The sequence below is a fragment of the Neovison vison genome, chromosome 6 (assembly GCF_020171115.1).
Source record: "Neovison vison isolate M4711 chromosome 6, ASM_NN_V1, whole genome shotgun sequence".
Lineage (NCBI taxonomy): Eukaryota > Metazoa > Chordata > Mammalia > Carnivora > Mustelidae > Neogale > Neogale vison.
Window position 1 is genome coordinate 206,335,572 of NC_058096.1, and position 10,815 is coordinate 206,346,386.

Here is a 10,815-nt window from a genome sequence, read left to right on the forward strand (position 1 = left end):
GGCTTGATGTTCCTGGTGGTTCTGCAAGTCAGGGGAGATCTACTCCTTGCCCGCAGCTCCTGTGGTCTCCCAGCTTGAGGCTGGGCACTTCTTCGATGCATCGATCACTAAGCAGCATCTCTTTGCTTCTGTCCACGATGCTGTGCTCTTTGCCCTCCAGCACCCGAGGTCCAGCCCTGCCAGCCCTGTTTTGGTGAGCCGGCCTCTGGCTCCTGAGTTCTTTTTGTCTCTACTGCTTGTCCCTACCCTGACCCCCACCTCCAGGAAGTACACCCTTTCTGAATGGCTTTGTCCCCAGTGGACCCACTGGTACCCCTTCCCGCCTTCCACTGAAGCTGCTCCCAGGGGCAGGGGTCGCTGTCCTGGGGGAAGGGGCTGCTGTGTGGTTTTGGAAACTGACTGGAGCCTTCCCTCTCTACCTATTCAGACAACCAAACTCTGACGGTACCTCCGCCCTGCCTACCACTGCTCACCTCTGGAGGCTGTGACCAGGCGCTTGTGAGAAACTCCCCGCCCCCGGGCTGCCTCCAGACGTCACCCAGGAGTCCCCTCCGTATACACACACACGCAGCTCAGGGATGGAGGTCCTGGGATTCCCAAGTTCAGTGCCATAGGCCTGGGCCTGGGATGCGGCACTGGAGTCAGACCGGCACCGGCTGGGCTGGGGAAAAAATCCATGTTTTTAGCCCCAGAAATAAAGACCTGTTTGCCTACCACCAGGCTCTGCTGTGCCTTGGTGGGGGCTTGGTGGAGTGGGCAGTGATCCACAGCCCTGACTCCTGACACCCTTCTTACGCCCCAACATGGTGGGCTGAAGTCAGAAGTTGCGGGGAAGGCTTGGGAAGGGCAGAGTCAGGTGGGAGAATAAAGAGCCAGAAGGAGAGTTATGGGGCCCAAGGCCAGGGTGGGGGCACCCCGGGTTCACGCTCCCCAGCCACGCACAACCCTCGGCGCCTGTGTCTTTAGCGGGAAGACCGTGGAATCTGCTGCTCAGGAATGGTCCCAGTGACTGTGGCCCCTGAAGGGCGGAGAGTGAAGCTGAGCAACCCGCTGGGGAAGCGAGGTGTCCACAGGTGCTACTAGCCTGTGTCAAGAAGTAAGCATGTGGAGGACTGACTGACTTGGGAAAAAAGTCTGTTCATATCATTAGGTCATTCGGGCTGTGCAGGTCACTCTCCACCCAGAAGCATGTGCTGACTTCTACCTTAAAAGGTCAGCATCTGGGCATGTCGCCCAGTGGGCGGCCGTGGGCCTTCCTCTGGGAGAGCTGAAGCCCTGAATGAGGGGTGGGGAGGGGCGGCTAGAATCTTCTGGGTCTCCGTGGTGGAATAGCTGGGATGGTCATGTCACCATTCCCACATCGTGGGTTGCTTGGTGAGTATTAGATGAGGCCGTGCCAAGGGATGCTCATAACAAGGCCAGTGTTCCCTGCTCAGAGCCCGGGAGCTCTGCCTTCCGCAGGTACTGCCCAGGCGCCCTGCTCAGTGCTGGGCCAGTGGACAGAGGCCGCATTGACCTTCCTGTCACCAAAGTGCCCCTTGTCCAGCTCAGTGTTTATCGTGTGTGGTGGCGGCATCCTGCTCTGTGTTCATGAATCATCTGCCCCGCCCCACCCCCCAGAACCACAGGCCAGGAAGTCAGGGCTTCTTAATCCACTCTGACACGCCATGTCCCGGCCTCAGAAACGGTGCCTGGCTTGTGGTGCGCTTCGCAAATACTGGGTAAGGGAAACTTCTGGACTAGAACGGAGGTCAGACAGACCTCAAATAAGAACTTGCACATTGTTAGAATGACTTTGAAGGAACAAAACGGCGTCATGCAAGAGAGGAGGGACTGTGTTGCCCAGCAGGGTCACAGGAGGGAGGCTAAGGGAACAGTGTTGCCTGGCCAGGCTGCCCCTCCTGAAAGGTCATGGATCCTGCTGGAACCCACAGCTCGCTGCTGGGGGAGGGGGAGGGGTGTTTGCCCGTTGCCAGGCACCCGGGTTCTATCCGGGCATTTGGCGCCGCCATGCCGCTCGCACCGTCCTTCCTGCTACTGCTGCCGCTGCTGGCCATGCCGGCTCCCTCCCAGGCCTGGTCTCGGCCCCTGTGGTACCAGGTGGGGCTGGACCTTCAGCCCTGGGGATGCCAGCCCAACAGCCTGGAAGGTTGCGGGGGTAGCCTGGGCTGTGCCGGTCACTGGATGGGCCTGGGGATGAACCGCCTCTACCCCGTGGCTGGGGTCACCATCACCACCACCATGATGCTGATGATGGGCCGCGCGGTGCTGCAGCGGCGGCGCTCCCAGGCCACCAAGTCCGAGGTGAGTACAGTGCTGCTTGGTCCTCCGCAGCCTCCTGCCTCCGCTCCCACCCTGTGAGCTCACGTTCTCTCCCCCTTGGCTCACAGCCCATGGCCCCTACGCTGGCCCATACCCATCAGCCCTTGACCATTCCCTGTGGCCAGTACTCTGCCCCCATCTGTCCACCCGTTTACTATCCCTTTCCCTCATCCAGCCCCCTGGGACCACCCTAGCCCACGGCAGACCCTCGCTGACCCTCCATCACCGTCTCCCTTCCCATCCCCTTCTCCCCCGTCTCATTGCTGCCCCTCCCCACACCCCCACCCTAACCCCCTGCTCTTAACTCCTGCTTCTTGGTCCTTCCTCAGCATCCACAGGTGACCACTAGCCCGAGTGGACCCTGGAAACGGCGGACCCCCATCTCAGACCGCGCCCTGCTGCTTGGGGTCCTGCACATGCTGGATTCCCTCCTGGTCCATATTGAGGGACACCTGCAGCGTATATCCACCCAACAGAAGACCTCAATAAAGGGGATATCTGCCCAGAGTGGGTGACCCAACATATGCCTCCCTTTGCCTGATGACCTGAGGATGGCCTAAGGCTCTGGGCCAGCCTCAGGCCTCTGTGTGTGTGTGTGTGTGTGTGTGTGTGTGTGTGTGTCTGTGTGTGTCTGTGTGTGTCTCCTCTACGGGCCTGCCTGGTCCCTGTGTCCCCTTTCTCCTTCTGCAGCCAGCAGACTGGAGGCCTCTGTGTCCAGGATGGGTGGGAAGATGGAATGGGCTCACACTGCTCCATTGCCCCTACCAACAGACCCCTCTACCCTAAGGTCTCGCCCACAAATCCAGCTGTTCCTCTGGGGCTCCTCAGGGGCCCTAGTGTGATGGGACAAGACTTGACCATCAGGGCAGACTCGGGTAGTCCATGGAGGGCTTCCCAGATGAAGTGACAACCTGGCTGAGTCAATGAGGGCTCCCAGCTGGTGATGCAGAGAGCTGGGTAGGGGGGCAGACAGTGGTTGGAGGGTGAGCCCTGGCTGCCTTCATCCTTGTGGCAGCCCCAAACATGGTCTGGCGCCTGCGTAGCCCCTGCCCTAAGTCCCCTGGAAGTGGAATGAGGGCTGAACTTTACCCCCTCTTCCCTCCCTTCCACCGCAGACAACCCAGGCCGAGTGGGTACTGAGACCTGTGTGTGTGTTGAAGGTCTGTTTTAGAAAAAGAATATTCAAAAATAGAAACAGGTGCATTCACATGAGGAAAGAAACGAGAGATTACAAATGTTAAAGACTTGACCTTACAATGCAAAATCCAGACCAATGATGTGCTTGTGGTGATGTCCGGATGTGTTTCTGGACTGTGTGTTCTTCTGAACCTCCGGCTGCCGACTCTGAAAACCTCCATTTGGATGAGGGGCTTGACATAGGGGGGGACATACTCTCTACAGAAAACAGAAAAAGAACTGTCTTCCTTCTAACGTGGTTGATTGGCATTTGTGTTTTAATTTTTGATCATTTAGAAAATTCCTCTCCTAACCTGTTATTGATGATGTCTCATCAACGGTCTGGGTGGTTTTCAAATTTGGAAAACGGTCGTCAACTTGCCTTCATATAGAAGCTGTGGAATCTGGAGGAGTTTCTCCAGAATGGGCTTCGGGCTCCACAGACCTTTCAAAACTTGTTTTCTTTTCGTGGCCCACAATTTTTCTAGTGCTGGGCACTGTGGGGGCACCTAGGTTGTAAATGCGATAGGATCCTGTATTTCTGTCCTGACCAGGAGCTCTGATCTGGCAGGAAGGTTCCTGGGGGCCTCCCGTACCAGGACAGGAACAATTAGTTAACCACACGCAGGAGTGGAGCAAACCACATTGGGTCCCTCTAAACCCAAACCAAGTGTGTCCCTGAGTTTGACTTGGAGCTGTGGCCCTCAGATCCCAGCCTGCTGCTGCCAGCCACTGAGAAGGCAGACCGGCAAGTGGGTCTAGCTCAGCTATAGAAGCGCCTCATCACAGTTAGTTTTTGTCCTTGGTCCAACCCTTTCCCTCCTTCCCTTAGATACCTAGATACCCTGGTAAACATCCTAATCTCCCTCTTGGAGTCTTGCTGGGACAATAGCCAACCCACCTTCCTCTTGCCTGAACCCCCAAAATTATACTTCTTCCGTGTCCCCTAAAAGAGGAGAGGTAGGGTGGAGGGGTTGAGTGGGAAAAGACAGAGGTTCTAACTGAATGCAGTTAGAATATCTTCATTTTGCGAGTGTTAAAAAAAAAAAAAAGTTGCGGTGTTTGGGTGGCTCATTTGGTTAAGCATCTGCCTTCAGCTCAGGACGTAGTCTCTGAGTCCTAAGATTGAGCTCCACATCGGGCTCCCTGCTGAGGAGGGAGTTTGCTTCTCCCTCTCCTTCTGGTCCTCTCCCCACTTGTGCTCTGTCTCCAAAAAATAAAATCTTTGGAAAAAAAAAAAAAGACTTGCCCTTACGGACACACTACTGGGAGTCTTCCCAAGGCCTGGAAGAGAAGGGCATTGAAGCTTAGGATTCATCAGCCTCTTGTTAGGGCCATCTCTACGTTCTACAAGGTTCAGTGAGCACCCACTGTTTGCCAGTTCCATTGCGGATACCGGGATCCAGTGAGGTCCCAAACAGAAAGAGCTCACTTTACATACTCACAAATGGGAGGGCGGCGGTGGTGAAACCAGTTCAGAAAAAGCAGTCTGCAGAGAGGTGTGCTGGCCTATCAGGTGGAGGAGACGTGGGCCAACTGTGGGCACCTGAAGAGTGAGGTGACTAGAGTAGGGGACAGTGCCCCAGTCAGAATGACAAGTCTGGTAAGAGGGTGGGGACGGACCTTGGCCTTATCCAGGAACTAGAAGATGGTCAGAATTTCTGTGGAAAAAGGAGCTCTGGAGAGTAAGAAGGAGCAGGCTGGGGAGTAGGAGGGGTCAGTACCTCCTAGTGAGGGCATGTTGGGCAGAATAATGGCCCCTCAAGAGGGCCATGGGATCTGCAGCTATGTTACAGTACATGGCAAAAAGAACTTGGTGGATGGAATTAAGGTCAAAGACCTTCGGGTAGAGAGATTATTCTGGATTATTTTCTTGGGCCTAATGTAATCACATGAGCCTTTAAAAGTGACAAAGAGGGCAGATGACTGGGTCAGATTTAAATTGTGAGATGTACTTGATCCTCTGTTCCTGTTTTTGAAGATGGTAGAAAGGATCTTCCACCATCCAAAAATCCAAGGAATTCAGGTGACCTCTGGAAGTTGAGAATGACCCTCCAGAGATAGCCAGCAAGAAAAACCGGAACCTCAGACCTACAACTACCAGGATCTAAATCCTGCCAACAACACAAATGATCAAGGACACACAATTCTCTCTTAGAACCTCCAGAAAGGAACACAGCCCTCCTGATGCCTTGATTTTAACTTAATGAGATCCATGATGGACTTTGAGCCTAGAGAATGGTGAGGTAACAAATTTGTATTCTGAGTCAGAGTTCCAAGTAATTTGTTATGAGAGCAATAGAAAACTAATACTGATATTGGTATCAAGAGCAAAGTACTACTGTAGCAAACTCTAAAAATATGGGAACGGCTTTGGAATTGAGCAGTGAGGAAAACCTGGAGGAAGGTCAAGGAGCATAATGGAAAAAGCCCAAACCGCCTTCAACCATTAGCGGAAATCTCTTGACTTTAAAACTGCTGCCCATGAGGGCTCAGAAGGAAACAAGGAACATGTTACTAGAGACCAGGAGGAAACAGGAGGCTAAGTAGCTGTAGAGAGCTTAGTGGAATTGTTGGTGGGTGGAAAACAACTAGTAAATGATGAACATGGACATTAAATAGAAGAGATTTCCAAGTAAAATGGAAAACACAGCCTCAGCTCTTGTTATTTATGGTAAAATGCAAGAGGAGGGAGGAAGATTGAGAGGAAAAGATTAAAACAGAACCAGGATATTGATACCAGAAACTCTCTGCCAACTGTCCCCCAAATCATTGGCATTGATACACTTCTAATCAATCCATGCTTTTCTTTTAGGCTGACAACAGACTATTCTTATAAATAGTTTAGAACAGGGTGTGACATCACAAAAGATAGCAGAATAAGATTCTCCAGGAATCCTTCTCTCCACCAAAATAATTACTGAACTTGCAGAGACTACGTGGCAGGTCTTTGGAACCCTGAAGTCTAGTTGAACATTTGCAGCATGCAAGGGAGAGTTTGATGAAAACTTCAATTCATGGGGCGCCTGGGTGGCTCAGTGGGTTAAAGCCTCTGTCTTCAGCTAAGGTCATGATCCCAGGGTCCTGGGATCAAGCCCTGCATGGGCTCTCTGCTCAGCAGGGAGCCTGCTTCCTCCTCTCTCTCTCTCTCTGCCTGCCTCTCTGCCTACTTGTGACCTCTGTCTGTCAAATAAATAAATAAAATCTTAAAAAAAACCCACTTCAGTGAATTTCCCTGTTTTCACCCCATGCTGAGGCAGCTTCCCAGGCACAGGAGATTTAAGTAGACCTCACTCCCCCACCCTCCCATCCCACCTTCCCTTTGGGAGCAGGACATTTAAGGAAATCTTTGTCAGGCCACTGGCTGCCCAAAGTGAAAATAGAATAGAAACTTCAGCAATTGCACATAACAAGGAATATACACTTTGTAAAAACAGTATAGAAAGGTCATAAACAGACAGCTCCACCCCCTCCATGAACTGAAATCAGGATTCCCTGAAGAGTGAGAGAATTCGATTTCCAGGATTACCACATGCCATACTCAGAATGTCCAGTTCTCTACAAAATATTATGCAACATGCAAAGAAATGGGAAATTATGGCCCATTCACAGGGTGGGGGCGGGGGGGAGAACTTGACAGAAAACATCCTTAAGCCCAGGCAGTGGAATTATTTGTGAAAGGGAACCATGGACAAAGAGCCAAAGGAAATCAGAAAAACAACATCTGAATAAAATTTGAATATCAATAAAGAGAAAATTCTCAACACTGGAGCTAAAGACTACAATAATGGAAATGGAGAACAAGAAGGGTTCAACAACAGACTAGAACAGGTAGAAGAAAGGATCAATGGACTTGATGGTAAGACAGATGGAATTATCCAGTCTGAGGGTCAGAAAGAAAAATGAAGAAAAAATGTGCAGTTCCTGTCGAGTATCATCAAGCAGAACAACCTATGTAGAGGGGGAGTTCCGAACAGAGAAGAGAGAAAAGGGCAGAAGAAAAGATTTGAATAAATTATGGTCAACTCCCCCCTCAAATCTGGTGAAAAACATGAGTACAGACAACTACAAAGTTTGGTTTGGTGGTTTGAGGCTTAGCATAAACGACTCTATTTCGGGCCTCTTGTTTTTAACAATAAATACTGTATAATCCTATCTCTACAAGATATTTAAAATAACCAAATTTATAGAAAGAGAAGGCAGAATTGAGATTACCAGGGGCTGGAGGAAGGAGGAAATAGTAAATTATTGCTTAATAGGTATAGTTTCTGTTTTGGATGATGACAAAGTTCTAGAAATAATGATGGTGGTGGTACAGTATTTTGAATGTAACCAATGCCTCTGAATTGTACACTTAATGATAGTTAAGATACTAAATTTTATGTAAATATTAGCACAATTTAAATCTAAATATTAGCACAGTTTAAATCTAAAATTAAAAAAAAAAAACAACAGGTGCGCCTGGATGGCTCACTCAGTCAGTTAAGAGGCTGACTTTTGATTTTTGGCTCAGGTCCTGTTCTCAGGCTCCTGGGATTGAGTCCTGCTCAATCAGAGAGTCTGCTGCAGGATTCTCTTTCTGTCCCTCTGTCCCTTTCCCTATGCTCTTGCGCTCTCTCTCTAAAATAAATCTTTTAAAAAATAAAATCGAATTTAAAAAAACATGAAAAAAGCCTAAAACAGGGGCGCCTGGGTGGCTCAGTGGATTAAAGCCTCTGCCTTCAGCCCAGGTCATGATCCCAGAGTCCTGGGATCAAGCCCCGCATGGTGCTTTCTGCTCCATGGGGGGCCTGCTTCCTCCTCTCTCTCTGCCTGCCTCTCTGCCTACTTGTGATCTCGGTCTGTCAAATAAATAAATAAAATCTTTTAAAAATAAATAAATAAATAATAAATAAAAATAAAAGCCTAAAATAATAAATTGATGAGTATAGCAAATAAATATTGAAAAAGAAGAGTAAGGTTAGTGCCACAGCCTTCTCAGGCAGCCCACACAGACCTGCTTACAGGTTTGAGAATCCCTGGGGTGGGTAATAAAGGGGATATGGATGGAGATGGATAGAGAAAGAAGGTCTGGACAAGAAATGCTGTTAAGGTGCCTGGGTGGCTCAATGGGTTAAGCCTTTGCCTTCAGCTCAGGTCATGATCTCAGGGTCCTGCGATCAAGGCCTGCATGTGGCGCCTTGCTCAGCAGGGAGCCTGCTTCCTCTTTCTCTGCCAGCCTCTCTGCCTACTTGTGACCTCTCTTTCTCTCATATAAATAAGTAAAATCTTTAGAATAAATAAATAAATAAATAAAATCTTAAAAAAAAAAAAAAGAAAGAAAGAAAGAAAGAAATGCTGTTAGAGGGGCACCTGGCTGGCCCAGTCGGTAGAGCATATGACTCTTGATCTGGGGGTCATGAGTTCAAGCCCCACGTTGGGCATAAAGTTACTTAATAATTCAGTTAGGGGGGAAAGGATATTTTTACTTCACCTCATTCCATATACCAAGAAATTCCAAAGATCAGTGAATCATCAAAGACTCTTGCCAAGTCATTGCAAATGGCTGCTGCTTTTAGTAAACATTTCCTTTTTTGACCAAACTCTTGAAACACATACTTCCCCAGGACTTCTACAACATCACGCACTTCCTGGTTTTATAATTGTCCTTCCCTTCTCACCCTAAGGTAGTTGTGGGGATGGGGGAAGGGGTTGGAGAAGACTGGATATAGAAATTATTTGGGGGGCGCCTGGGTGGCTCAGTGGGTTAAATCCTCTGCCTTCAGCTCAGGTCATGATCCCAGAGTCCTGGGATCGAGTCCCGCATCAGGCTCTCTGCTCAGCAGGGGGCCTGCTTCTCTCTCTCTGCCTGCCTCTCTGTCTACTTGTGATCTGTGTCTGTCAAATAAATAAATAAATAAAATCTTTAAAAAAAAAAAGAAATTATTTGGAACAGAATTTACTAAAGGGTTGGTTGTGAATTTTGAGAGAGGAGTCAACAAGATTGGGTCCTAGATTTTTAGTCTGAGCAACTGGGTTAATGGAGGTGTCATTTACTGTTGAAGGCAACTGTGGGAGGAATAGGTTTGGGAGAGTGAAGAGTTTAGTGTTAGACATGTTTGATTGAGACGTTGGCCCTCTAGGGGAGGTGGTGAGTACATGGTAGGAATAGAGGAGCCGTTGTATGCACAGAGAGCACATAAGCCATGAGGCTGGGTGAGATAACCAGAGAGCAAATTTTGATCGGAAAGGGAAGAGGTAGCCAGGACTGAGCCCTGGGCTGTATTAAGATTGGGAGGTGAAGAAGAACCAGCTCCAGGGTGGTGAGACAAGAACAGCAGAGTGTGGGAACCTGAAGGTGGATAAGGGATGAAGCTCAGAGGAGGAGGAAGTGGCTAATTATGCTAAAGGAGGCCAAGCAACATGAAGCTCACTGGTTACCATGACAGGTGTGCACTTGGAGGAGTGATGTGAGGACTGGACTGAAGTGGCTCTGGGAGAGAATGGGAGGAGAGGAAGTGCATGCAGTGAGCTCTTGGGGGAAGTGTGGTGGTCACTGGAGGAGGTTGCTTCAGAGGCAAGAGGCGCCGAAGGAGACATGACAACTAAATGTAACGTTGTATCCTGGATGGAATCCTAGAAGAGAAAAAAATAATAGGTAGAAATTAAGGTAATCTGAATATATTAAGAAATTAAAGTAATCTGAATATATATTAGTTAATAATAGTGTACCAATATTGGCTCATTAATCGCAACCAACGTACCTTAATAATGTAAGGTGTTAGTAACAGGGGAAACTATATGGGAACTCTACTATCTGCTCAACTTTTCTGTAAATATAAAACTTCTTAAAACTAAAGATTTTTAAAAATGGGAAGAAGGACTAATTAGACAATTCTATTGCATTTTTCTTTTTCTTTTCTTTTCTTTTTTTAAAAAAGATTTTATTTATTTATTTGACAGACAAAGATCAGAAGTAGTCAGAGAGGCAGGCAGAGAGGAGGAAGCAGGCGCCCCTCAGATCATAGAGCCCGATGCGGGGCTGGATCCCAGGATCCTGGGATCATGACCTGAGCTGAAGGCAGAGGCTTTAACCCACTGAGCTCCCTGGGCGCTCCTGCATTTTTATTTTTCACTTCTAGATCATAATATAATTTTAGACCACAAAATATTAATAAACACACACTTAAGTGTCTTTTGGTCTGCTTTTACAAAAATTATATCTTAAGTACGACTTCTTTTGAAAGATTACAAAGATTTTAGTGCAATAAATCACGTAAGTCATGTAAAAGTGGAGTTCAGAGGTATGCTCTTTCAAAAGTAACGTCTGTTTTGTAA

General features: G+C 48.6%; 2 protein-coding genes across 8 annotated transcripts in view; both read left to right on the forward strand.

Moving 5' to 3' along the window:
- Positions 1-716, forward strand: part of LOC122909450 (cadherin EGF LAG seven-pass G-type receptor 3-like) — a 36,389-nt gene extending 35,673 nt beyond the window's left edge. For all 7 annotated transcript variants that reach the window (XM_044253623.1, XM_044253617.1, XM_044253621.1 and 4 more), the window contains 2 exons: positions 57-193; positions 428-716. In XM_044253623.1, the coding sequence (XP_044109558.1) occupies positions 57-193; positions 428-442 (152 nt within the window). In that variant the 3' untranslated portion in view covers positions 443-716. The remainder of the gene's footprint in view (positions 1-56; positions 194-427) is intronic.
- Positions 717-853: 137 nt separating this feature from the next.
- TMEM89 (transmembrane protein 89) lies at positions 854-2,842 on the forward strand. Its single transcript, XM_044253625.1, has 2 exons — positions 854-2,304; positions 2,652-2,842. The coding sequence occupies exons 1-2, from the start codon at positions 1,912-1,914 to the stop codon at positions 2,835-2,837; spliced, it is 579 nt and encodes a 192-aa protein (XP_044109560.1). The 5' UTR covers positions 854-1,911; the 3' UTR covers positions 2,838-2,842.
- Positions 2,843-10,815: the final 7,973 nt, after the last annotated feature.